We start from the raw sequence: 25899 nt of genomic DNA, 5'->3' as shown, positions 1-25899 counted from the left end.
CGCGGGTTCTCTCTTCCACCGGGTTCGTTCCTCTTCCGCAACACAAACTGTTAGGGTCTTTTTCCCGTTCTTCTTGTTTTACTGATATTAATTTCATTGTTATTGTGAAAATACATTGTTATTGTTTTACTGATATTGGCATTTTGTTAAATTTTTTTGTTCCCTTTTTTATTCCAGATCTTGGATAATTTGTTGCAAATGTGATTAATTTTTTGGATAAGCCTTCTGGTTGTTATTTTTGGTTCTTTTGTAACTTTTGTTGAATGGATCTGACCCAGAATCGTATGAATCGAGTATATGAGCATATGTGATTAATTTGTAAGAGGCTTATTGTATGAATCGAGTATATGAGCATATGTTATCTGGGTCACATGGCGATAAGACCAGACCCTTCAAATGCTTGTTTTATCAACTCATTGAAATTTATTTTTCTGAAGTGAGAGCATCTCAGTTCCATGCAGAAGTGAGAGCATTACTCAAGATACTTCACCTGCAGTACTGCTTTTCTTTGATAAACAAAGATTTATATTCAATGCAGGGGAGGTAAGTCTTGTCTGAGAGTTGCATTAGAATATTTCGAGCTGGACAACCCGCGAGCCAACCCACCGGCATCATTTCGAGCTAACCCGCGAGCTTTTTTTGAGCCAACTCGCGAGCTTTTTTCCGAGCCAACCCGCGAGCTGATTATCGAGCCAACCCTAACCCGGCTCGGGTCGAGTCAGGTTGGATTTTCTGGCTCGTTTTTTTTTCAGGCCAACCTTAACCCGGCCCGATTTTTACGGATTGAATACGGGTTGGGCCGGATCGAGCCAGGTTGGCCCGTTTTGCCAACCCTAGCCGTACCCACGGTGGGCGACAGAAATCATTATATAATGATCTACATATATGTACATCAGAACTTGCAAAAAACAAAAGTATTTATTGATGACAATAATTATAAAGTATTCACATACTCCACACATACGAGATATTAACACCAACCAATTATACAAATTATTCGTGCAGGTAAGACGATGACAAATTTTGTTAAGTTGTAATGCATCCATATCAACAAAACAAGTTAACATAAAATCACAATGGCCAATAATTTCTGTTGTAATGTTGGATATCACACTTTGAACATTCACTTCCAATCAAGCATGTCCAGTAGTCGCAAGACTTCATCCTTCGAATTTGCCACATCACAGAAATCCATTTGGATGCCAAATACATCCATAAGATCTTCATTTCCATCTTCCATGAATAGCAAAGAGATCCATGCCCGGATGCCAGACACAAAAGGGTGGCCAGGGGATATGTCTAGGTAATCAAATGCCAAGGCTCTATATGATGACCGATCAATGTAATCAAACATGGACTTAGTTATGATGCGAGCAACCTTGTTTGAATCCTTCCGCACAACCATCACAGAGACACTAACATTCTGATTTTGTCCTGAAGGGATAGTAAACCTAGGTTCAACAGGAAAAGTCATCTTGTATTCAGAACCCTCCAGGTGAAATTTGAGCATGTCACAAACTCCGGATGGTGGAATTTTAAAACCTGATTGGAGGAGAGAGCCAGACACCACTTCTGAGAAAAGTAATATATTTTCAGCCCAAATGTCGATGAAGAACTCCAAATCATCAAAAGAAATTCTCGGAGGGAGAAGAGTTCTACGATGCTGGCGTTTATAAAAGGTTTTGTATAACTTGTAGTAAGTTAAAGTCGGAGGATTAGGTTGCCTGCACATTGAAGGCCATCTCTTGGCACAAATACATTTCCAAAAGAAATCATCTGTAGCTATGTCTCTCCACTGCTTACAGACAGCCATACAAGAAGCAAGATCAACACCCTCCAGTAAAGGGAAAACAGCCTTCAAAATTTCTTCAGATGCCATTGACAGCTTTAAGATGCAATTCAAAATGGAATAACTTTAATGATCATACGCTGCAATAAATTATCAAAAGCTGTCAAGAGTCAATACTCGAGACATAAACACTTCACTCCGTAAACATAACTCCTACATCAAACAAAACTCGTAATGATTTCATGATTAGCAGTACACTGACATTGCATCACACAATCATGTACAGATAGTATGTAGTGTTTCAAATAGCACTCCTACAACAAGAGAAATTGTTTCATTTGATAAATTCATTTGACTCAAACAACATGCTTTCCCATTACCACAACAAACTAGATGTTGTACGCATAAAGATTATGTTTTTGGCAAACTCACCCTTCACAAACTTATTATAATGCAAGAATAAAGTCAACAAGGAAATAGACACAGAATTTAGAACTTGAGCCTATGAAAGGAAAATCAACCGCTACACTATTTAACCTCTTGCAGTATCCATCATACAAAATTCTAATTTTAACATGCTTGACCATTATTTAAACCTGGAAAGACTCTGCATCTTCATTATTTAATCCTTGATACAGGGTTTGCTCAGTCGCATGCGTGAAAAGTGGGAAGGTGGAAAACAGAGGACAGGTTGAAAAATAATATGCAACTAAAAACACAAATGAAGTGTATTTGACTAATTTTAGAGTAAACCACTAAACTGGCCCTCCAAAGAATAGTGTCACCGCATTAAACCTCAAAGGAATTTTCAAATTAGTCCCTCAAAGATCTAAAACGTCATCACATTCATCCTTTTGGAAGACAAAAGTAATAACATGAAAGGATGAGTTTGGTAACTATTTTGTATCTTTGAGAGACTAATTTGGCGACAAAATTCTTTTAAACAACTAATATGATAACAAGGCAATATTTAAAGGTCTACTCTATATTTTCCACATTTTTTTTTTCCGTTGTACCAACATTGATTTTCATTGATAATTTTTCACCTTCACACTTTCCAAATACACAACGGAGCACAGCAAAATGTAAAGCAGATATCCTAAATGAAATACAAAGAAAACTAGATAAAAGACTTCACCCAAACGAATTAATATACAACAATAACCATGCCTAAGAAAATCATTCAATCTAAAAAATAATTTAAAAAAAAAAAAAAACTTTTCTATTTGTTTCAATTTTACACGATTTTAAACAGAATATAGCAATTTACATTCCATTTCCATAACCAACCAGGACCCATCAAACGATAACAAGGGGGGAGGGCGGAACGAACATCAAGATCACACAATTGTTCTGAATAATAAGAACACAAAAAATCCCAAATCGAAATGAACAAAGAATGTGAAGAATAAAAAATTTATTAGTACATAAAGCGAGAGAGAGAGAGAGAGAGATGAAACCGTTGATTGTGATCGAAGAAGATTGAGAGCAGAGCTAAGGATGATGGAGATCTGGGGACGGAAGGAGGATGTGATAATAGCTTATTGATTGGTTTTGTCATGGAATAGGCAAAACCCTAGATTAAGATCAAGATCAAGATCAAAATCGGATCAGGGAGGTACATACTTAGCAGTCAATGGAAGAAAAAAAAAAAAAAAAAACCACAAAAAAGAGAGGCGAGAAATGAAAAGAGAAGGAAGAAAGGAAAGGGAAAGAACTAAATAGAGGGTTTGGAATTTGGATAAGGATAAAAGGACATTAATAATAATAATAATAATAATCTTAACTTTAATATACAAATATATATGTCTCTTCTTCCTTACCATTTTTTATAATTATTGTTTATATCGTTTGATTTTGAAATAATATCAATTAAAGTCGTTGATTTAATTTTAATAGATGATTACAACATGTTATATATATATAAATATAAATATATAATAAAGCCCTCATGGATTAACAAAATTTTTATTCTTCATATTTTTGTTGATTTTGATTTTAGATTTTTTGTGTCGTTATTATTCAGAACAATTGTGTGATCTTGATCTTCATATAATTTACAACTTCTAATTTTTTAAGATTTACTACAGTGATGTGATTGCTTTTGTTTTTATTGTGTTGTCAAACTTAATTAATAGTATGCTATAAATTATAATTTTTTTTTTTTTTTTAGAATGCAATTTAAATATGTGCATAGTTAAGAAATAGATTCTTTAAATAAGATAAGGCTGGAAGTACAAAACTCAGATAAATATATAAAATAATTCATGCTTGGCAAATAATGGTACATATAATTATGATGTTAGAATGGTTCGAAATATTCTAATGTTAACGTTAATCAATTAAAACTAATAAACTATTTTTTATATTTATTGTGATTAATATCTTATTAAGTGTGTGTTTTCAGATGTGGAGAATGGAGGTTAAAGTAGATTTTATCTGAGTGTCGAGATAAAAGTATTATCCACAAGAATTTATATATTTTTTTCACTTGTGAAGTTTTATACCACACCATAATTATATATTGATTGTAGTATTAAAAAATATTTCTCCAGTGACTAGAGATAAAGTTATATCAAGTAAGGTCAAAATAACATCGTTTTGGATTGAAAGATTAAAAAATTGTAATAATAAAAATTAATATAACCATGTAATAAATTAAAATTACAAAAATATCTTGATTTTCACCACAAAATAATGTCGTTTTGGGCTCATTGAAGATAATTTATTTTCATATACTTGAGAAATCTTTTACCCTTGCAGTATTTGTGATGCCGAAAGCGCATAGAAAAGTGGCTAAACAAAAATTTCTCGGGTTCTCAATTATAATTATCAAAATAACAAAATATTCAACTCTTAGAATAAAGTTCATAAGCACCCTTTTATAGACTAATTAAAATTAATCTAAAATTCAAAATCCTGAAAATAATAAAACTTCCTAAAATAAATATAACAATAATTAACCTCTAAAAATAAATAAACAATTACAATTAAATCATTCAAAATACGTCCCAAATCTTAGATCTGAAATCATGTCAAATGTGTTACTTTCATTTTCTTGTCAAACAAATCACAATTATATCTGCTGCCTCATTTGGACTTGAATTTGATTGTAATTTATTATATTTCAAATTACTGATTCTTTTAATAATTAGGCCACAATTCTAATTGACTCTGAACTTCCTGAATCAATAATAGAGTCAATGTGAAGTGGGCCAACCGCATTAATTTATATTTCGTAAGGTGACTTATTACCCTATGTTGATTTAGCGATTTGTATTTTAACATTCGAGAATAAAATAAATTTCAGTAACACTTAAATTCTATTTCTTCTTTATAAAATAACCTACCCCTATTTTCCCCACTATAATAATCGACAGATGTTACAGTAACTATGCTTAATAACTTTGAGATGACTTAAACCTAATGTAGTTGACTCAAATTTTTAAAAAATTAAACATATGTTCTTTGTTTAATTAATTAATTTGCCGTGTCTTGCGTATGACAATGAAAGTTCATGCAGAATTTGCAATGTCATGGCCAGCAATGGAACTTACAATGGAAATTCAGCAGAACTTGCAAAATCATGGCCAGCAATGAAACTTATTTGAATATGATGTCTTAATTTATTTATTTGTTAAAACCTATTATCGTACTAATCCGTATTCAATATTTAATAATACGTGCTTCTTGTACGATTTACTTTACTAAATAAAATATAAATAATAGTAGGAGTGTTCATCAACAGATCCAAATCGATTCAAACTGCGGAAATTGAACCGAAAAACCGATAACCGAATAAACCGAAAACCGAAAAATCAAAAACAAAAAAAAACCGCAAATTTTAATTGGATTGGATCGGTTTTTGGATGGGTTGATAAAAACCGATCCAATCCAAAACGATCCAATATATTAATTCCTTTCTACCTACTTGGTCTTTTTCCCAATCATGGCCCAAAAATTTCTAAACCAAAGACTCATTAACTCATCAACTAAACCCAAGAAAAAACTTAGTCACGTCTCATCAACAAAATTTCATATGTGTAGACCTTCATATCTCATTGTCAAAAAAAAAAAAAAAACTATAGTATTGTTTACTGATATTTTTGTATTTAAATTTTTTTTTACAAAATCAATATATACAAAAGATGTTATTTGCACAATAATCATGAAACTAATTTTAGGATATTCAAAAAATCAAAAACCGATCCAATCCAAACCGAAAAAAATTGGATTGGATCGGATCGGATTTGAAAAAAAATACAAACTGAATGAATGATTACATGATCAAACCGAAGAGATTGGATCGGATGAATTTTGCTTTTAAAACCGATCCAATCCAGACCGCAGACACCCCTAAATAATAGGGTTGTGATATGTGAAGTGTCTTAATTTATTTGTTTGTTAAAAGCCTGATGGATCTAATCCATATCAATATTTAATAATACCAACCTTTTGTACATTTGAGAGACATGAGCTTCTTTGCTATTATTTTTGTACCAAACATCTTTTCTCAAAAAGGAAAAATTTTAAATTTGACGGAAAATATGGAAAACAAGATTTAGATTCAAGTGGTACCAAAATGTTCATATTTAGGAAAATATTGTACCGAATTTGATACAACAGTTGTACCAAAAACATTTTCTTGTGAGAGATAGATTTTAGGCTCTAAATATGTTAAAATTACAAGACAATAAACTTTATGTCAAATAATTAATTTAATAAAAACAAGCAAAATATAAAAGGATAATTTTTATTTTTATTTTCAATATATTTGCATTTGTTGGTATTAAAACATGTTCTCAGTGGTCTTATCTGGGTATCCACATGGACCATCTAGCAAGGCCTGATCGCAACACACTTAAAGATAAATAGTCCTATTCAAACCTGATTACCCCTCACTCTCACACATATACGACCTTTATAAATGAGAGGTCACACAACCTTACATCTTAGTAGGGCCCACATGGCTAATAACGATTATGACATCACACTTCCCATACTAAAGGAATCTTCCTCCATGATATAAATATCCCTACACCTATTTAGAAGACTCATCTTTTTCTTCATAACTCACATTGCTGAAACTCCATAGAAATCTCCATTCATTAGTCATAACCAAACCCAATCACCTCCCTTTTGATTCTCAACTTGTTTGAGTTCAATGGTGACCACCAAGATTTGTAGTTCATGCTGCTATCTCTCTAGTCACTATTATATTGATATAATTCACCATTAAATGGATACTTCGTCACCCTTCTGACAAGTTCAGTGGTGTCACTGCTACCTATGGGAATGATAAGTTCTGATTCATTTTCCTCTACTTGAAACTTAATCATATCTACTTTAGAACTCCAAATCGGCAACAATGGTGGAAACTCATCATGTTGCTCGCACTCAACCTCCTAGCGGTGAAGTTCTTAGTGGCCACATTGAGATGCTAAACAAAAACTCGATCTTGTTTGTTTGTGCTCGAACATAACTTAACCTATAAGGATCATATTTGTCTTCCAACAGAGTCATTTAACTTAATATTGGTGGAGGTGGAGATGATGGGGAAGACATACCTCTCTTCATGATCAAAATGCAGCCCCTATTAATGTCAATGGATTGAATTGAAAGGAGTGGCGGATCAGTGTTCACTGGAGTCTACCATGTACAGAGTTCAATGAGTCTCATATTATATTGATTTACAAATGTTTCAACTTCGAACGTTACATCACTATCATCAGTAATCTCCACACCGATCCATTTCCCGTCATTGGCGTCATGTCTAGCCATCAAGCGACACATAAATTGACTATCTTGTACACCTAACTTCTTGTGGATTGTCTTCTTCAGACCATTAAAGCTACAATGGGGACTCATACGCATCATTTTAATATTTCCTCTCATTATAGTATACAATGTCCACTAATGAATCACTACTAGAACTCATTTTTAGAATATATTAGTAAAGAGGTGGATACATAAGTGAGAAAATATACTGCAAAGAAAGACCACAACAAATGAAATAAGGAATGTCAAATTTCGGAGGGTGTATTTATAGACAAGGACCCGCTATGTCACCTAACAGGTCCTGTCAGATTATGCCACATGTCGCATAATACAGGGACTTATTCTGCCACATAACAAGTAGTGGTCCAATCATTGTTGACAGTGTGTCCTAGACACACTTTGCGAGACATTGATTTTTGTGCCACACTTTGTAATAAAATCACCTGAATATCACATATCCAATTTTTTTTCCCAAAGAGCCACGTCAGTGAAGTCACTATGTATATAACAACTATAATCTAGCCATATGGCGCGTTTGTAGTGGATACAAAAGTCGCTACAACAATCACTGCATGTTGTAGCAACTTTGATCTTCCAAATTAGCTACATTTCCTAGCGACGACAACCACCAAATTAATTTTGACTTCTTACTTGAGTAATTAGGAGCAGGCTTTGTGCAGGGAAGAAACCCGCGTCCAGCTTTGCTGATCATGAGGCTGTCAAAATTTGAAATACAGAAGAAACAAAACAAAAAAACAAAACTTTTAATCACTATGATATCAACCAATGATATAAAAACAAAACTTCCAATCGATGATAGAGAAATATAAAAATGAATTCCATTCACTTTTTGTGTGTTTTATGAGATAAAATTATCTCATACAATATGAGAAATATATTTTAATTATAAAGAATACAGGTCTGTTTGAATTCTGTATTAAAAAACAATTTTTTATTTTAAAAAATAATAATAATAAATGATTGATAATACATGTTTTGTAAAAATAATTCTAAAAAGTATAACTATTTTTTTAGTTTTTAAAATCAATTCAGAGAACATATTTGAATTATTTTTATGTTGTTTTTTGATTTCAACTTTAAAAAAAATACAAAAAAATACCTATTGCAAATTTTGTTTTTATATCAACGGTTGATATCATAGTTATTAAAAGTTTTTTTATTTAACCAACCAAAGAGCTTATTAAGTTATTATTGTTAGAACATCATCCTGATTGCAAAAATGTTTTTTTTTTTTTTGCCCCTCAATTATCCTCGTCAACTAGGTGGGCAATTTATTCTATGTTGTTCCTTTCATGTTTTTAAATTATATGAAGAAATTATGCACCTTGCATGATTTCACTCCTTTAGAATTGACAGTTGAATGATTCAAGAGGGGATTCGGATTACGAGAAGCTGTGGTCTGTGGAAGCCTCCATCAAATCGTGGGTTTCTTCCCTGCACAAAGCCTAGTCGCCGGGAAAGGTAGCCGTTTGGGTGACAAATTTAATGATGGCCAAAATAGCTATATTGTGTAAAGAGTTTGTATTTGTTATTTAATATGACACAACAAATTTTCTTATACACACAACATTTTGTGGGGTCCATATTTTTTGAAGAAAAAAAAAAAAAAAATTATGACACGTAAAACGAATCTCTATAACATTACACAATCACTTTTTTTACCACATAACTCTTATAAAACTCATTGTGTAATGACTTTGGCCAAAGAGTCACACTCCGTAGCAATTTTGGCCAAAAAAGTTGCTAATTTTTTTTGACATTTTGACCACAAAAGTCGCTACATCGTTTAATAACTTTTGTGCCTATTACAAATGCGCCACATAACTAGACTATAGTCGCTGCACTACATAGTAATTTCAGTGATGTGGCACTTGGATCTATGGCATTTAGTGATTTTTATTAGAAAGTATAGTACAAAAGTCAATGTCTCGCAAGGACACAATGCCAGCAATGGCCACCAATAATTTATTTTAATAATAAATTATTTTATCTTCTCTTTTTCAAAACTATTAAAACAACTTTATATAGAAATAGTGACTAAACTGTTACATTTTATCAAATTTTTTATCCAAATACCACGTGAATAATATTTTTTACCAGACTGCCACATGTCATAATTCGTTACCATTGGTAGCGAATTTTGTGGCCAATAATTTCGTGACACGTGATCATATTGCAGACCAAAATTGCTACCAGTGGTAGCGAATTATGACACATCAACTTTTTTCTGCGAAAGTGTGTCACGTGTCAAAAAATAATTCGTGAACATAATTTGCTACACACTGTAGCGAATTACGTCCTGCTTGAACAATGTCATTCTTACTGACCGTGCATTCTGACGTGGCATAATTCGCTACACTGTGTAGCGAATTATTTGCAAGCATATTTCGCTACATAGTGTATCGAATTATCCCACGTGGCATTCTGAAAAAATTTACTGTTGGCGTAGCAGTTTGGTAATTTTTTTGGCCAGGCGTGACAAAATGATCACTGTTCCCTATATATAATCACTAAATAACAATAATAAAGGGTGTTTCCGTAAAATGTATATGATAAAAAATAAATAAAATTACAAAAATACCCTTCATTAATTCACTTAAAATTACAAAAGCACCCTTCATTAAACAAAACGACATAGTTTTTGGGATAATTGTATATAACCTTATCTAAAGTGGCTGTAGAAATATTTACCCGTATATATATGTATGGCTTATCATTTCTCAAGGTGTTTGAGATAATTTTATCTCCGGCTACTAAATCATATCTGTACAAAGATGGATCAATGGTGATAAAGGAAGACAGAGAAAAAAGGAATCATAACCATTTAAAGGTGAATCAATTAATATAAGGAAATAAATAAACAAAACGACGTAGTTTTGGAGTGTTTGAAGATAAACTTATCCCAAGTTGCTGGAGAAATATTTTTCCCATATATATATATATGAGGCAGGATCCTTAATTTGACACCTCATCTGAGAGCCACTATATCAAAAAATATCAATGGTGAAAATTAGATAACAAATCAGAGTCGTTGATATTTTTTGATCTAACGACTCTCAGATGAGGTGTCAAAGGATCCTACCACAATATATATATATATATATATATATATATATATATATATATTTGAATATCAACTTCAATTACTTCTTTGAGGCGAGAAGGCTTCATAGAATATCCCTTATTAGTTTTGGTTATTTGAGCTGGTTATGAAATTAATCCTGAATGCTGGATGGGTCTAGGATTAAGATTTTATATCCTTTCCCGAGATGATATTGGTAAGAATCGAACCGAGGTCTTTCTCCACCCAATATTTTCTCTTTGCACCATTTCTCCATCTCTGTGCACAAGCATCTCACAGTGAGATGTGAGATTTACAACGGCTAAAAACAAATAGTGAAAATCAGGAAGCAAGATGTGAAAACACGGTGACTATATGCAGCTGTTACAAGGATACCAAAAAAAAAAAAAAAAAAAAAATGCAGCTGTTACATTGACATATTATATCCTATTCCTAAAGAGAAATAAATCTAATCCTAACAGTTCTTCACCAAAGTAAAAGCAAATTGAACTTAAACTAGGCAAAGAAATGGATAGAATAAATACAATCAAATACATTATTTTAACGAGATACATACAGATGCAAATGGAAATTTCGACAATTTATTGCTCATTTTTTATGAGACACGTTCCATTTTGTATTTTTCATTTTTTCATTCTATTTCCATATGAACAGAACATGTATTTGGCCACCTTGAAATCCTGTACTTACTACTTCTAGAACATTTGTTTTCAGCAGCCTTATTTTGCAAATGCTAAATAGCTATTATCAAGTTGAATTATTGTTTTGATAAATATCAACTATGAAGAAGACTTTATTTTACGTCCATGCTTCTGCATGCGCACCGATTAAAAAATTCTTCCGAGGATTAGTGCCAACTGTATAAATTGTTTTTAAGCTAATAATTGAGCTTGTAAAATGTCACTGTTGAAATAGGCTGAATCATTTTTGTTTGCTAGTGAAAAATAAAAGACTCATAATAAAAGGGTACTGCGTGATCATGGGACCGACCGTGAGAGAGAACAAATTGAGTGCATTTATACAGAAAGTGCTTGTACGATTCACCGTGGTGGCTGATTATCACATAAATTATTGTTTATAAAGGAGTGACAACACTAAATTGGGTAATATATAAAAATGAAAAATAAAGAAATGAAATGCAGCACCATTTTAGTGAGCACTAGTCCATCCAAGCCAGCTCTAATTTAATCTCGGGTCAAAAATTTTATATATTAAAATATTTATTATAATTACATAAATTTATTAGAAAAAAAATTTACTATAAATTCTAATACCTAAAACTTAGAATTGTAAAATAATATGCTTATTGAAGACACTAGATAAGCATATGCTATTTTGAGGACATGACAAACTTGAAGACAATAGTAAGGAGCACTGTTATGTAAAAAACAAGTTTGCCTATCCGAATTTTCTTCTCAGCATTAAGTACCCTAAACACTTCAGTAACATCAATACAATGTTTTCTTTTCACATACCTGAATCATTGAAATTGAACAATAATTAACTGACTAGAAAAACAAGTTGATATTAAAAGGTACAAGTAAGCTAAATAGACAGTTTATACAAGGACAGGGGAAAGCAGAATCTGTAGGGGGGGAAAACATCATCAAAGAATGCATTTAACATAATTTGGGCAACACATTATAATGATGAAAATAATGTTGCTGCCAAAGAATCAGGGCTTTAGTAAGCGATGAAAATAATGATGCATTAACAACAAAAAGAAAGCAGAGTTTCAAGTGCCATCGAAATTAAAAGAATCAAATACCACCATTAACTATTATTTAGCAATATTTTATCAATTAAACCTATTCAAAACAACATTTATTTTATTTATTTTTCATTCTCCTCGTCATTTTTACTAAAGAAATTTCCAGAGAGAAACAAAATTCACATATGCGGGCAACAAATTGATTCCAGAAAACTCGACATGAATATCTTATATCCTACTCAATAGTTATGCAATCAAATTCACGAACAGAGAAAAAATAAATAATAATAATAATAATAAAACCTTTAGGAAGCGAAGCATCTTCCTTTGATTTGCCGACAATGTCCATGGGCTCCATGGTTCAACCTAAAATTGAATGAAAGGAACAATTAATTAACCCACAAATATATGCATGAATTGGGAGAAGGAAATCGCAGATCTGAAAGGGAACGAGGTATAGGAAAGAAAGAAGAGCGAACTCACCGATTTTCTGTCTCCAAAATCCTTTTTTTTTTTGGTTAGAAAACGAGAACTGAATATGGCAAGAGGGAAGAAGAAAGTTAGAGGGAAGAAGAAAGTTATAATTTTATCAACTACTTTTTAATTTTATTAAATATTTTTTAATTTTTATTTGTATATAAGTAAAAATTGAACACATAACTTAATACACCCTATCCAAATCCCTCTCCAAATATATTTTAATTTTTAGCTCGGGATAAATTATAATTAAATATATAACTATATATAATAAGTAAAAAAATTTAAAATTTAGCCCGGGCTCAGGCAACCCCAAGATGTATGTGGCTCTGCCACTGAGTCCACTAGCACTAAAAATAATAAGAAAAATCTTTATGAGTTTGATATTTTTTATGTTATAGGCAATGTTGTTAAAACATAGTTTCTACGTAGAAACGGTAGGAGCTAGCAGAAACATAAAATCGTGAAATGTAAGAGTTTACTACTACAAAAAAAAAATATATCCAACATATATAAATTTAAACACACCAATACATAAGTCATTACAAATTTAAGTTCAAATACTAAGGTGGTGTTTGGTTGAAGATTTCTTAAAATTTACCTATGCAAATCAAATCGGCAAAGTAAGAAAGCAATTTTTGGTAGAAGGTTTTACAAAATTTTCATAGGTGTTGTATTTGCATAGCATTTCTTATTTGTTCATAGAAAGCAAGACAAAGACTCTATGATGCACAGACACGGGACACGACACGCCGACACGTTAATTCTAAAAAATGTCATATTTCGACATGTTGGGACACGTTTTGATATTAAATAAAAATTTTAATATATATAATATAATTTATATTTAATACATATAAAAGTTCATAATAAGTCATATAACCAATCAAATATTTAAATTTCATAATATAAATATAAATATAAATAATTTTTCGTACATTGTTAATTTTTTATGTCAAATTTCATAACTAGAAAAAAATTAATTTATAAATTATTCCTTTTATAATTACTTAACAAAATAAAATAAAGATTTTTTTTAAAAAAAATAAAAAATAAAAAAACGTGTCCCAGTGTGTCTGAGCGTTGACAGCGTGTCGAAAAAAGTTGACCGCGTGTCGGAAAAACGTGTCAAAACGTGTCGGGGAGTTGGCAAAGTAAGAAAGCAATGTTTGGTAGAAGGTTTTACAAAATTTCCATAGGTGTTGTATTTGCATAGCATTTCTTATTTGTTCATAGAAAGCAAGGCAAAGACTCTATGATGCACGGATACGGACACGGGACACACGGCACGACACACCGACACATTAATTCTAAAAAATGTCATATTTCGACATGTTGGGACACATTTTGATTTTAAATAAAATTTTTAATATATATAATATAATTTATATTTAATACATATAAAAGTTCATAATAAGTCATATAACCAATCAAATATTTAAATTTCATAACATAAATATAAATATAAATAATTTTTCGTACTTTGTTAATTTTTTATGTCAAATTTCATAACAGAAAAAAATTAATTTATAAATTATTTCTTTTATAATTACTTAACAAAATAAAATAAAAAAACGTGTCCCAGTGTGTCTGAGCGTTGACCGCGTGTCGAAAAAAGTTGACCGCGTGTCGGAAAAACGTGTCGGAACGTGTCGGAGAGTTGACCGCGTGTCCCCAAATGTTGACCGCGTGTCGGACGCGTGTTCGAGCATGTCCGTGTCGGACACGTGTCCGATACGCAAATTTTTCTTCTACCCGCGTGTCCGTTCTTTGAAGGGCAAAGTTATTATTTAGAAAGACAACTTGAAGGTGATATTTTACATTTAGCTAGCTAAATGGCAAAAGAGCAACCCACTTGTAGACTTAAATACCCTCATCTAAAGTGCCAAGGTTTCACTTTTTTTATGGGGTTATATTTGTAATTTGAAGTTATTTCTTTATCTATATATTTTACCTCAAACCAAACATTGACTTTATAAATCTTACTTAATTTGCCCGGTAAAATTTTTTCTAACCAAACAACTTTTTTTACATTTTCCTACCAAACTCACTTTCCAACCATTTTCCTATCAATTACATTTTTCTAGTATTCAAAATTTTTTTCCTCAACCAAACGCCGCCTAAAGGAAATAAAAATTAAATTCATACTCAATAACCATAATACATATTAAAATCAAAATATCAAAATAATAATTTATAATATGCATATATTTATAATTTTCAAATATAATTTATAATACGAGAGATATTAAACGCAGCCCTTATATATTTAAGCTGTTAGACGTTTGTGTGGAGCCATAAATGTTTTCCTCAAGGGATATAATATGTTGATAGAAGCGTGCTTTTGAATCATGGCCCTGTGAGAGCTTCCCAATGTTGTATACAAAAAGGGGGATACGTGTAAAAATGGCTGTGGTAATACAGCTCATAAGATAAAAAGATGAGATCCTATCTCTTCCTTCCATGGGAGAAGAAGTAAGGGGAGAGGACCTTAGAGCTATTCTACCTGTAGTTTGTCTTGATCTTGAGACAAGACATGTTGTCCTACGGTCAGTATATAATGAGCAGCAGTGCAAGGTATGAGGTATCCTCTAAAAAGTTTTACATATAAGCTGTAATATTGAGCCCAACTTATTGGACCTAAAAAGGCCTGCGAGAAAAATATTGATAATAAACTAATATGTTATTTGGATTAACTGCTTCTTTAGATGTTGCCAAATATGCTTCTTCTCCCACCCTATTATTACACTCCCTTATAAATGTATTGTTACGAGTTACGACCCAAACACAATGAATAAAGAGATTGGAGAAAAGAAAATAGAAATCATATTGTTTGAAGCTGAATTAACAATAACTCAACCAATAACAGTACATTATATCAGCAAAACAACCACTCTTACAGAAAGTGAAATAACAATAGAGAAGAAAAAGAGAAAATGAAATGAAAAAGATGGTTTCTGAGTATTTGACAGTTTGCTGTGAACAATTGTATTCTCTACGCTGCAAAGCGAGATAGTTTCCATGTTAGAAATATTGCAATGGAATTAGAATAGCACTTGATAGCACTGGAGACCCTAGAACAAAACAAATTAATGAGAACATGATTACAAACAATTATGTAAATGTGTAATAACTTACACACAATAAGTTCGGTGTTTAAAGATACGAATGAGAACACCTGACAGGTGATTATTTTTATGTCCATAAACAAGGCAAAGGTTAGGTATCTTTTTTTTAGGATCAAAGACTTATCATGTTACATAGAAAAATTTCTTCTACCCACACAATAAAAATATGGATCCTACTGAATTTTTTTTTTCTTTCCTCTTTTCAATGGAACCCATATATTTGTTATGTGTATAAAAGAAAAAATTCTTCGCATATGACATGAGAAATCTTTAACCCTTTTTATTATCATGTGCTTAAATTTAATTTTGTATTAGATAAATGGGGCACTAAGCATCAAACTTGAGATCATTTCTCTAATATTATATCACGAAACCGATTCTCCCAAAAGACTAAATCCTTTGGTAAAGACACATGAATAATTTATTATATTTTTTTAAAAAAAAACAACAAAAAAGAGACAAAGGGTTACATTAAAAAAGAAAAGAAAATTAAAATAAAGAGACAATATTCGAGCTTAAATTTACTCTACTTCAGTCAAATATAATTGTTTTCAAGGTTGGTGAGGATAAAGACGAATAGGGAGGCCCTGGGCAGGAATAGGCATAGGATTAACGATAGTCTTCTCGTCAGGAATAATCTTATCCCACTTAAACCTCTTTACTAAGTTGTGCATGAAAACCAGTATTTCCAATCGTGCATACTCTTTTCCGGGGCACATCCTCGGTCCTCCACCGAATGGCACGTAAGTGTAAGGAGCTAATCCTTTTCCTTCGAATCGACTCGGGTCGAATTTCTCTGGCTGCGGAAAGTACTCTGGATTCATATGTGTCGAGGTTGCACTCCAATATAACTGTTTGAACAACAAAATAGTTAAATAAACTCAAACTACTTGCCTTAACATTTTCATCTATATTAGATTTACTTCTTATGGGAAGATTAAAATACTAAGCAAAATTCTTCTGTGATAAACAAAACACATGTACCTGTTTATCATGTTATGAACAAGACTAATTAAGGATGTAGTAAAGTTTTTTAAGACTATACTTTCATGGATAAATACTTTGACAAATTCTAACCATAACCCATCAATTAAAACAATAAATATGTTTTCCAAAAAAAAAACCATAAATATGTAGTAAAAAAATTGGAAAATAAGAAGATCATTATGAATATATATGTGTGCGTATAAATTTTACGGCAGGTAAAAACAATGTAATTTACCTTCCAGCCTTTTGGAATTGAGAATCCATTGAAGATAAAATCATTGATAGTTTCCCTGAAAGCTCCTGGGAGAGGAGGGGCAAGTCTCATTGCTTCACAAGCAACATTCCACGAGTATTTCATCTTCTCAACGTCACGCCAATTCAATAACTCACCTGGAGATTTCGATTTTGCAATTTCCATTTGCTCTGAACAAATTGAAGGATAAGAAAAACAGATAAGTATATAATATAATAAACAATCACGGTAGTCATTTAATGAAAATGAGATATGGGAAAACAGGGAGAAAATAAGTAATTTGATTAATTGCACAATTTCACGCTGACTTGAAGAAAGGAACACGTGCTATTAATTGCACAATTTATTTTTTTAGTTGTGGTCAATTCTCTCATTTTTTCTAATTGAAAAAAGTTCAAGTTCCTCGTCAAATTACTAATAAAAGTTAATGACATGACACTTAATGGGCACACTGACTGTTGACCCTTTTTTTGGGTTTACCAAAGTATGTATCTCCCCTCTGAGCAGCTGATAGATTAATATGCTAGGACACATGGGGGAGCGAGATGGAAATAAGCACGAATCTCGACATTAAGGAAATTTTTTAATATATATATCTGCTACACAAAAGATTTTTTCCGACATTAAATTGGTGTCAGGACCAACACACGTTGGTATCCAATAGTAACTTTATTTTATTTAAACATGTCATTTTATATTTAAATTATTTACATTTGAAATTATAAATATATTAAAGTCATATGTGAATTTATTAATTAATTTTGAACTCAGCAAAGTATTATCATATATTTTTATGTTATCTATCACGTATGATGAAGTACCTAATTCTTTTTCAATCAGGAAAATATTTCTTTACAATATATTTATTTCATTCGTTTTTTATTTGAGCTGATTTTGTTATTAAAGAAATACTATTCAGTAAAAAATTAGATAATAAATTGACGTGTTTTTTAATTCTTAGATTAATGAGTAGTTTTAATCACTTCATCTTATCCAATAATTACCCTTAAAGGAAGTAATTTTCTTCAAAATTGTGTTCATAGGTTTTGGGCTGTATAACAGTGTTCTTAAATTTTATACAAAGTATTTACAAAAATGTAAATCCTACGTAATTTTTTTGCTTAGAAAATAAAAATAATGTACAAAAATTCTTTTTTTCGTGTGTATATGTAATAAATAATTATTGTAAACCAATTTATAAACTTATAAATACTTTATTACTAATATTTATTGAGGACGTTGCTATAAAACAGGTAGAATAAAATTAAGAGTCTCACTTACCCTGATAGACACGTTGATAAATAATTGGATCGGCAAGGTATTTGACAATGGAAGTGCATGCAGAACTTGCAGTGTCATGGCCAGCAATCAACAAGCCAAGAATCTTGTCTGCAATATCACCTTCACCGATATATTGTCCATTCTCATGGCATGACATTAACATGTGAGACAATATGTCTTGTGTTGTTGAGGCCTTCCCTTCAGCCAAATCCAATTTCCTCTGCTTTATGATCTTCAACAGCTCCTTCCTAATGAACTTTGAGGCCTTTATTGCTCTGTTGAAAGGTGTTCCTGGCAAGTCTATCGGCAGGGACATGATTCCCGCGGGCACCAGATTGAAAGGTTCTTCAAATTTTGCTACGTGGTTTGGATCATCAACGCTCATGAACAAACGGCAAGCCAACCAGAAGGTATACCTATGTTGAGAGTACGTCGGCGAACACAAAAAAAATAAACAAATGCATGAAAAAAATTTTAGGGAAAAAAGACTATCGTTGACACAAGTTGTGTCATTCTAGATGATTTACACAAAGTATGATCGGTTATACTTTGTGTAAATCTGAAAAGTTGCTTTTTTTTTCTCTCTCCGCAGTCACATCGCTAACGTGTAAAGTAAAAAAAAATAACTTTTCAAAACTATACAGAGTATGACCGGTCATACTATGTGTAAGTCATTAAAAGGACACAACTTGTATCCTTTTGAATGACACACAGTACTCCCTAAAATTAATGCATAGATAGTAAGCATATACAAATTAATTAATTAAACAAAGAGAATAGATTCCATTTTTGGTAACTTTGAGTCAACTATATTATAAAATTAATTAGTAAAACGAAGAGTAGTGGTTCCATTTTTTAAATATTTAGGTCAACTATGTCATATTATTGGGTAACATGTCACCTCAAAATATTATTCTACTTAGTCAATGCGAAATGTGGGAGGGACTAGATGAGGGACAAACTCATATAAGTAATATTATAGACGAAATGTGGGCGGGATTATCGTTTGTCAGAAGACAATTTTATTTTTTATATACATATAAAATTATGTAGGGTTTACATTTTTTTCTCTTTTTTCTCTTCACATGATCTCACATATGCTCCACATATTCTTATGTGTATATAGGAGATAATTTTATCTCTTACAATATGAGAAACATTAAACCCTATCATAGAAATTTATAGCTGCAATTTATTTCCGGCTATTTTTTTATCATAAAAAAATTAAAGATATAGATTATTCTACCTATTTTTGCATATCATTCTCAAACACTTTTAAATCAAAATATCAATAAGAGATAGAAATAACAAAGATAGTTGATATTAAATAATGGTATTGAAAAATATTAGGCGAAAATAAAAAATAAAATAAAATAACCTATCCTAAAATTAAATTATAAATTTGCCCTGTTTTTAAAAGTTGATGGGTCCGCCGTTTTTTAAAAATTAATGGTTCCGCCGTTAAGAATAATGTCTCCTGAGTAATGGTACATGTACGGGGGAAGACACACCACGGATCTTAGTACTGTGTGACTGTGTGTTATAAAAATCGATCCCAAGCGGCTGGCCTGATTGGTTAATCCGTAAATCGGATCTTCAATGATCAGGTTTAGATGTTGAACCCTTCGTACATTTAATATAAAATCGGTAAACCGATAACGAATCGAGTTTAATTGATATTAAACCGGCACTTACCATCTAATCAGATTTAAATCTAAATCATTTGGATTATAATTTATAGCATTTACCATTAAATCATCTCTAAGTTTTAGCTATAATGCTTCTAATTTTGTATTTATTATATTTTGTTATCTATATTTAATAGGAAAAATATTTCTTCAGTCACACAGGAGATAAAGTTATCTCCAGTGAACTCAAAACGACGTCGTTTTGAGATTATAAAATTAAAAAATTATAATGATAAAGACTCCTGCAATATATTATATTATAAAAATACCTTGATTTTCGTTTCAAAACGACATTCTTTTAAGCTTACCAGAGATAACTTATTTTCATTGACCGGAGAAATTCTTTACCCATATTTAATTCATGCAATTGAACTAATAACCCACTTATTAAACCGGTAATCATTAGTTCAGTATCCCGACTTAGTCCATAACTAGTTTGAGTTTGATCACACTACTCTATATTTTTGCTAGTAAAGAAAATTTATATTTATCATATAACATGAAATATAATTATTTGTTTTAATTCCAAAACTACGTCATTTTAGAATTATTAAGATAACTTCAAAAAAAATATTAATAATGAATAATCACCTCTTGGCCAAGGGAAATACGGTGACATGCGTCTTGTTCTCCCAGTCGGAAGCAAAGTGCCTTTGGGCAATGGTGTCCATAATGCCAATATAACGTTGGAGAGCTTGAGGGTTCAGAAGCTGAGGGAATATCTTTCTCATCTTTATAGCTTCTTCCTTAGAACTTGTTTCAAGCGACGTTGGGAATATCTTGTTAACGTTGTCAGGCCACCATGACACAACGAGCTTGTTCTCGTTAGAAAACAAGAACTTGTTGCATGCAGAACCACAGAACATAACTGTGCGTTCCCCAATGATTGAGGTCTTGAAAACTTGGGAAGAGTACTTCTTGATACGTTCATATATGAACTTTTCTGGATGACCTTTCCACCCGGTGGACAGGAACTCAAGGCTCTCGCCAATCACCGGATACCCCATTTTTCCTGGTGGAAGGTTGGGGTCAGAGAACGGAGACTTATGCATGTAAAAAAGGATCAAGAGAGTGACAACAAACATAAGCAGAATGGTGAGATACAAAAGCTCCATTTTTGTTTCTCTATTTCGTATGAAAGAGGGTAATGAGCATAGGTCTTAGGTTTCTTGAAATTTATAACCACAAACCCTTCTTTTTTTTTCTTTCTTTTTTTCTCAAAGTCAAACTGTTTTGTGTTACTGAAGAAAACCTCCTCGTGTTGCAACATGTCATCACCCGCGATTAGGCATGCCATGGTGGTGTGATATTGCGCACCAAAATGTGTGCGTTACTTATTTTAATGAGGTTGAATTAGTGCTGTTTTCTGCGCATCAAAATTTGTGCATTAATTAGGTCACCATGGTGTGGATTATTAGTGTGAAAGAATTATTTTTATACTTTTATAACACAGACGACTTATTGCCGTCGAATGTGCAAGGAAACTTGATCTATACGTTAAGATATAATTAACGACCCCTTTAATAAAGTTATTAATTATACGTATCATTTTGTTTCATTTATATATTGTCGATGTATACAGTTGAACGACGCGTACTGTAAACAAGAGGGAAACAATTTTATCTATTTTTTCAACGCCCTTTTCAAATAGCTATTAATTTAAAAGCAATCAAGTACATTTCTTTCCAATCTGGGGGCTCAACAAGCATATTTAATCTGCATATTGTTAGGATTTCACACTACACATGCTCCGGATAGTATATGTATAGGAATATTCCTGAGAGGTGATTATTTTAAATCCCATAAGCACGACCAAGGTTGTTACAAATTATAACAAAAAAAGGAAAAGCAACAAAAATATATCAGGATAACATTAATTAAAAAAGGAAAAAAAATACAAAATGGAGAGACAACATTATTCGGGCTTCAATTTTATACAGCTTGTACAGACACAACATGCATGTTCCAGCCGCTTTTATTCCCCTTACTCGGGTTGAATTTCTCAAGCTCCGGAAAACACTCCGGATTCATATGTGACGAGCTTGCACTCCAATACAACTATTTGAGCAACAAAACAATTAAATAACCTCAAACCTCTTATATCTTATACTACCATACAACAATCCCACACGTACTCGCCTTAATTAACATTTTCGGCTAACTAAATTTACTTCTTTCAGTTAGATGAAAAGATTAAGGTTGTATTGAAGTTTTTCATGTTATGAACAAGGTCCAAGGATATATTGAGGTTTTATAAGACCATACTTGCAGGGAAATTTATTTAGACAAATTCTAACTGTTAGCTATTGCATTGGGTTGTTTTGATGCTAACAAACAATTGAAACCATAATGATTTGATGTTGCTATTTTTAAGTGTGCAGCAAGATTAAATTTCTACTGCAGCAACGATTGGGAAGGACCAAGTCAAACACTTGAAAGTTGAAAGAATGAGGATAAAAGATCAAGACAGTTGAAAGATAACAATCTATTGCTGGGTTGAAAGGATTCGATTTTGAATTCAAAAGATAATATTTGAAGAAACGGAATATTAAGATAAGGTTGCAGCTTTAACAAGAAGATTTTGAATATCAAGATATGCTCCGAGATTGTATGGCTGATGATACGAAGAGAAGAGAAAAAAAAGCAACTAAAAATGGGATATTTCAAATTGATGAAAAGAAGATAAGAATGGTCAAACAAAAGTTATCTATTTATGGTTTTCAAAAAAAAAAAAAAGTTATCTATTTATACAAGACCTCTGCTGATCGAAAAAGACACTTCTCTTAGGGGCTTTTGTAGAGATTGCACTTAGTTTAAAATCTAATTTAAAGTGTCACCTTTTATTTTTGAGAAGTACTAGTAAAGTTTTTTTGTGTTCTATTCTAGCTATTGTTAGAGTTAACAATTAATAGGGGAGCAATTGTCTTGGGACAATTGGGAAACTTAGACCTAAGGGGTTAGGTTGAAATAGCAATTTTATTGTGAGATTGGAGTTTAGATTTCAAGTGTAAATTGGGGTTAATTTGTACTTGAAATTATTGAGATCGTGGTTGTTTTACTCCTGTGAGTTCACGAGGTTTTTTTTTCTCACGTTAATTTTCGTTGTCTTTTATTTTTAAATTTAATTTTGGTAAAGAAAATTAAAAATTTAATTTTACTTAAAAAAAAAATAAAACTTCTATCACTCAATTCAACCTCCCTTCTTGAGTGTCACAGGACTAACACTAACTATAAATGTAGCACAAAAAATTGAAAAAGATCAGTATGCTTATACATTTTATGAAATTAAGTTCTAATGTAATTTACCTTCCAGCCTTTTGGAATTGAGAATCCATTGAAGATAAAGCCATTGATGGCTTCCCCGAAAGCTCCCTTGGAGTGGAAGGGCTATTCTCATTGCTTCACAAGCTAAATTCCACGAGTATTTCATCTTCTCCACGTCACGCCAATTCAAAAACTCTCCCCGAGACTTTGTTTTTGCAATTTCCATTTGCTCTTGTAACAAATGGCAGCAAAAGGAAAAAAGATAATTATATAATATCGTAAATAATCACCCTAGTTATTTAGGGGACGTTTGGTACAGAATTTTTTTTTTATTCCTAAGGATCACGATTCCGAGAAATATGCTGGGAAAATGAATTTTTCATAAATATTATCAAAAAGCTGTTTGAAAGGCTAAAATATTTCCGAAAATATTGACTCAAATTGCCTGATTCTTGTCAATGATTCCTGAGAATGTGGGCTGATTATACAAAACTAACCTTTGATTAAAGTTTCAAAAAAGTTTCTAATATACCACAAAAGGATCAAAACGTGACACTGGGGTCACTGGAGCAAAGAAGAGAGGAGCACAATAAAAAGGCATCGTGAAAGGGAAGAGAGGAACCCACGGTTTTGTGAAACAAAGTTAGGGACTTTAACAAGGGAGGATATTTTAGTTATGAAAATATTAAAACAAGGTTATTTATCTCCTATAAATTATGTAAAATTTTCTATCTGATGGTATTATTTCAAGGGATTCTTATTCATAATTTTAATTCCTAAGAATCTCATTTTCTCAGGAAAATTTTAAGAATCTTGAACCAAATGTGGATAATTAGGATTCCCAATGTGAGTTTCTTGAAAATCTAACGAAAATGAGGAATAAATATATTCTTATGACCCAAACACAATGAATAAATAGGTTGGAGAAAACAAGATAGAAATTATATTAATTGAAGCTCAATTAACAATAACTCAACCAATAACAGTACATGATATCTGTAAAGAACTAATTCAACCCAAAAGTTAAGTTTAAACTGTTAAATGAAAGTTCAATGGTTTATATACTTCTCTAACACGCCGCTTCCACTACAAGAAAATAAGTATATTGCGGCTGTTCATTTTCTATTTTGGGGCGGTTAAAACCGCCGCTAGATATAGTGTGAGGCAGTTTACCAACCGACGCAGATACAAGCGTCGCGCGGATTTCTACGTCGATTTCAACTAATCGCTGGTATGACCGCCTCTGTTTCTCCCGACTTTTTGAAAGGCGGTTCAACTTCACAAACAATTATCATTTGGCAAAGACACGGTGATTAATAACCGCCCCCTTACTATTCAATTGATTTCTTTTATTTTAAAGCCTCTATTCTTAAATTTCACGTACAATTTCGTATTTGTTCAAGAATTAAATTTTAATATTAATAAATGTATTATTGAGATTTATATTTATTCATGTAAATTTATTACTTTTATTTATTAATGTTTTTAATGTGATGTATACATCAAATATTTTATAAAATTAATTTATTCATTATATAAATATTAAAATATTACAAAATCCAAGTCGAAAGTATTACATATGAATCAATAGTAAGTGAAAAACTAAATTAAAAGAAATGGTAGTCCACGACTTTATGCTTTGTAAAAAGCAGAGAAGGATCTTATTTTTGACATTTAAGCTCCAAACCTGCAGTCATATAAAAAAAATATTGTTACTTAGAAGTTTCAAATTTAAAGATATGAAACATAAATGTAAAACCAAAAAAATATTTCTTATGTTTGTGTCTAGTACATTTGTTTTTTTTTAAAGAATAAAAATAAAATATAAAAAATACTACACACAGTTATAAGCAATTAGACTTAACTTTTTTAGAATTACACATGTTACAAAACCTATTGCTCATAACAAAATTTATTAGCATTTCACAAAAATAACATGTGCAACAACTAAGTTATTTGCATTACCAAAAATAATATAGATAAAATTTTAATTGGAAACTTTCCTCAAACACTTGATATGCAAGTGTACAAAACCGATGCAGTAGCTCTTAAAAGAGAAGAGATTGGGTCTTTGATTGAAATTTGTACCCAAGATAAAGAACATAATATTATTGAACCCAATTTTATACCTTTCGTATCCTGTAACTTTGCATTCTTCTTCCCGGTTATGAAATCTTTCTCACAGAGTCACAGGCTTCAAGAAAAATATACAATAGTTGTAAATTATTAAAATAATAAATGGTTGTAAAATAATAATGATAAATAAATAATATCACCATATGTCCTCTGTTCAATGTGCACAACACCTCCGCTTCGTTGTCCAAGCCAAGAATCGTTGTCGTACTTGTCGCCGGCGATGTCTCATTCCTTCTACCTTGCAACTAAACGATCTCATGGACCTCAGTTTCACTAGATGCGAAGATACATAGTAGCCTGGAAT

General features: G+C 31.7%; 2 protein-coding genes and 1 long non-coding RNA gene across 4 annotated transcripts; all 3 read right to left on the bottom strand.

Annotated features, from left to right (window-relative positions):
* Positions 1-920: 920 nt before the first annotated feature.
* On the bottom strand, positions 921-3455 carry LOC133309195 (F-box protein At5g39250). The gene is made up of 2 exons (XM_061509940.1): positions 3250-3455; positions 921-1929 (listed from the first exon to the last, which is right to left on the bottom strand). Exon 2 carries the CDS (start codon positions 1877-1879, stop codon positions 1124-1126), a length of 756 nt encoding a protein of 251 aa, XP_061365924.1. The 5' UTR covers positions 1880-1929; positions 3250-3455; the 3' UTR covers positions 921-1123.
* A 7293-nt stretch (positions 3456-10748) lies between these two features.
* Positions 10749-12947, bottom strand: LOC133309176 (uncharacterized). 2 transcript variants are annotated; one of them, XR_009751290.1, is made up of 3 exons: positions 12865-12947; positions 12685-12747; positions 10749-10928 (listed from the first exon to the last, which is right to left on the bottom strand). It is a non-coding gene; the product is annotated as an uncharacterized LOC133309176 (long non-coding RNA). The 2 variants fall into 2 exon arrangements; XR_009751289.1 differs by lacking the exon at positions 10749-10928 and adding an exon at positions 11970-12145.
* A 3590-nt stretch (positions 12948-16537) lies between these two features.
* LOC133309200 (beta-amyrin 28-monooxygenase-like) lies at positions 16538-21310 on the bottom strand. The gene is made up of 4 exons (XM_061509945.1): positions 20787-21310; positions 18508-18923; positions 17209-17396; positions 16538-16837 (listed from the first exon to the last, which is right to left on the bottom strand). The coding sequence occupies exons 1-4, from the start codon at positions 21308-21310 to the stop codon at positions 16538-16540; spliced, it is 1428 nt and encodes a 475-aa protein (XP_061365929.1).
* Positions 21311-25899: the final 4589 nt, after the last annotated feature.

Source organism: Gastrolobium bilobum, unplaced genomic scaffold, assembly GCF_033153095.1.
Source record: "Gastrolobium bilobum isolate Gb01-03AN ecotype WA unplaced genomic scaffold, APGP_CSIRO_Gbil_v1 utg7600, whole genome shotgun sequence".
NCBI classification, from domain to species: Eukaryota; Viridiplantae; Streptophyta; class Magnoliopsida; order Fabales; family Fabaceae; genus Gastrolobium; species Gastrolobium bilobum.
The sequence above is the reverse complement of the archived record's forward strand: the minus strand, read 5'-3'. Positions and strand labels throughout refer to the sequence as shown.

What these genes read in the sequence shown, in the direction of transcription:
- LOC133309200 (XM_061509945.1), bottom strand. Translation starts at nt 21,310, where the DNA reads ATGGAGCTTTTGTATCTCACCATTCTGCTTATGTTTGTTGTCACTCTC. An exon ending in GTATTTCCCTTGGCCAAGAG is followed by an intron (nt 18,924 to 20,786) that starts GTGATTATTCAT and finishes CTCTCAACATAG; the next exon opens with GTATACCTTCTGGTTGGCTT. An exon ending in TTATCAACGTGTCTATCAGG is followed by an intron (nt 17,397 to 18,507) that starts GTAAGTGAGACT and finishes CAATTTGTTCAG; the next exon opens with AGCAAATGGAAATTGCAAAA.
- LOC133309195 (XM_061509940.1), bottom strand. Translation starts at nt 1,879, where the DNA reads ATGGCATCTGAAGAAATTTTGAAGGCTGTTTTCCCTTTACTGGAGGGT.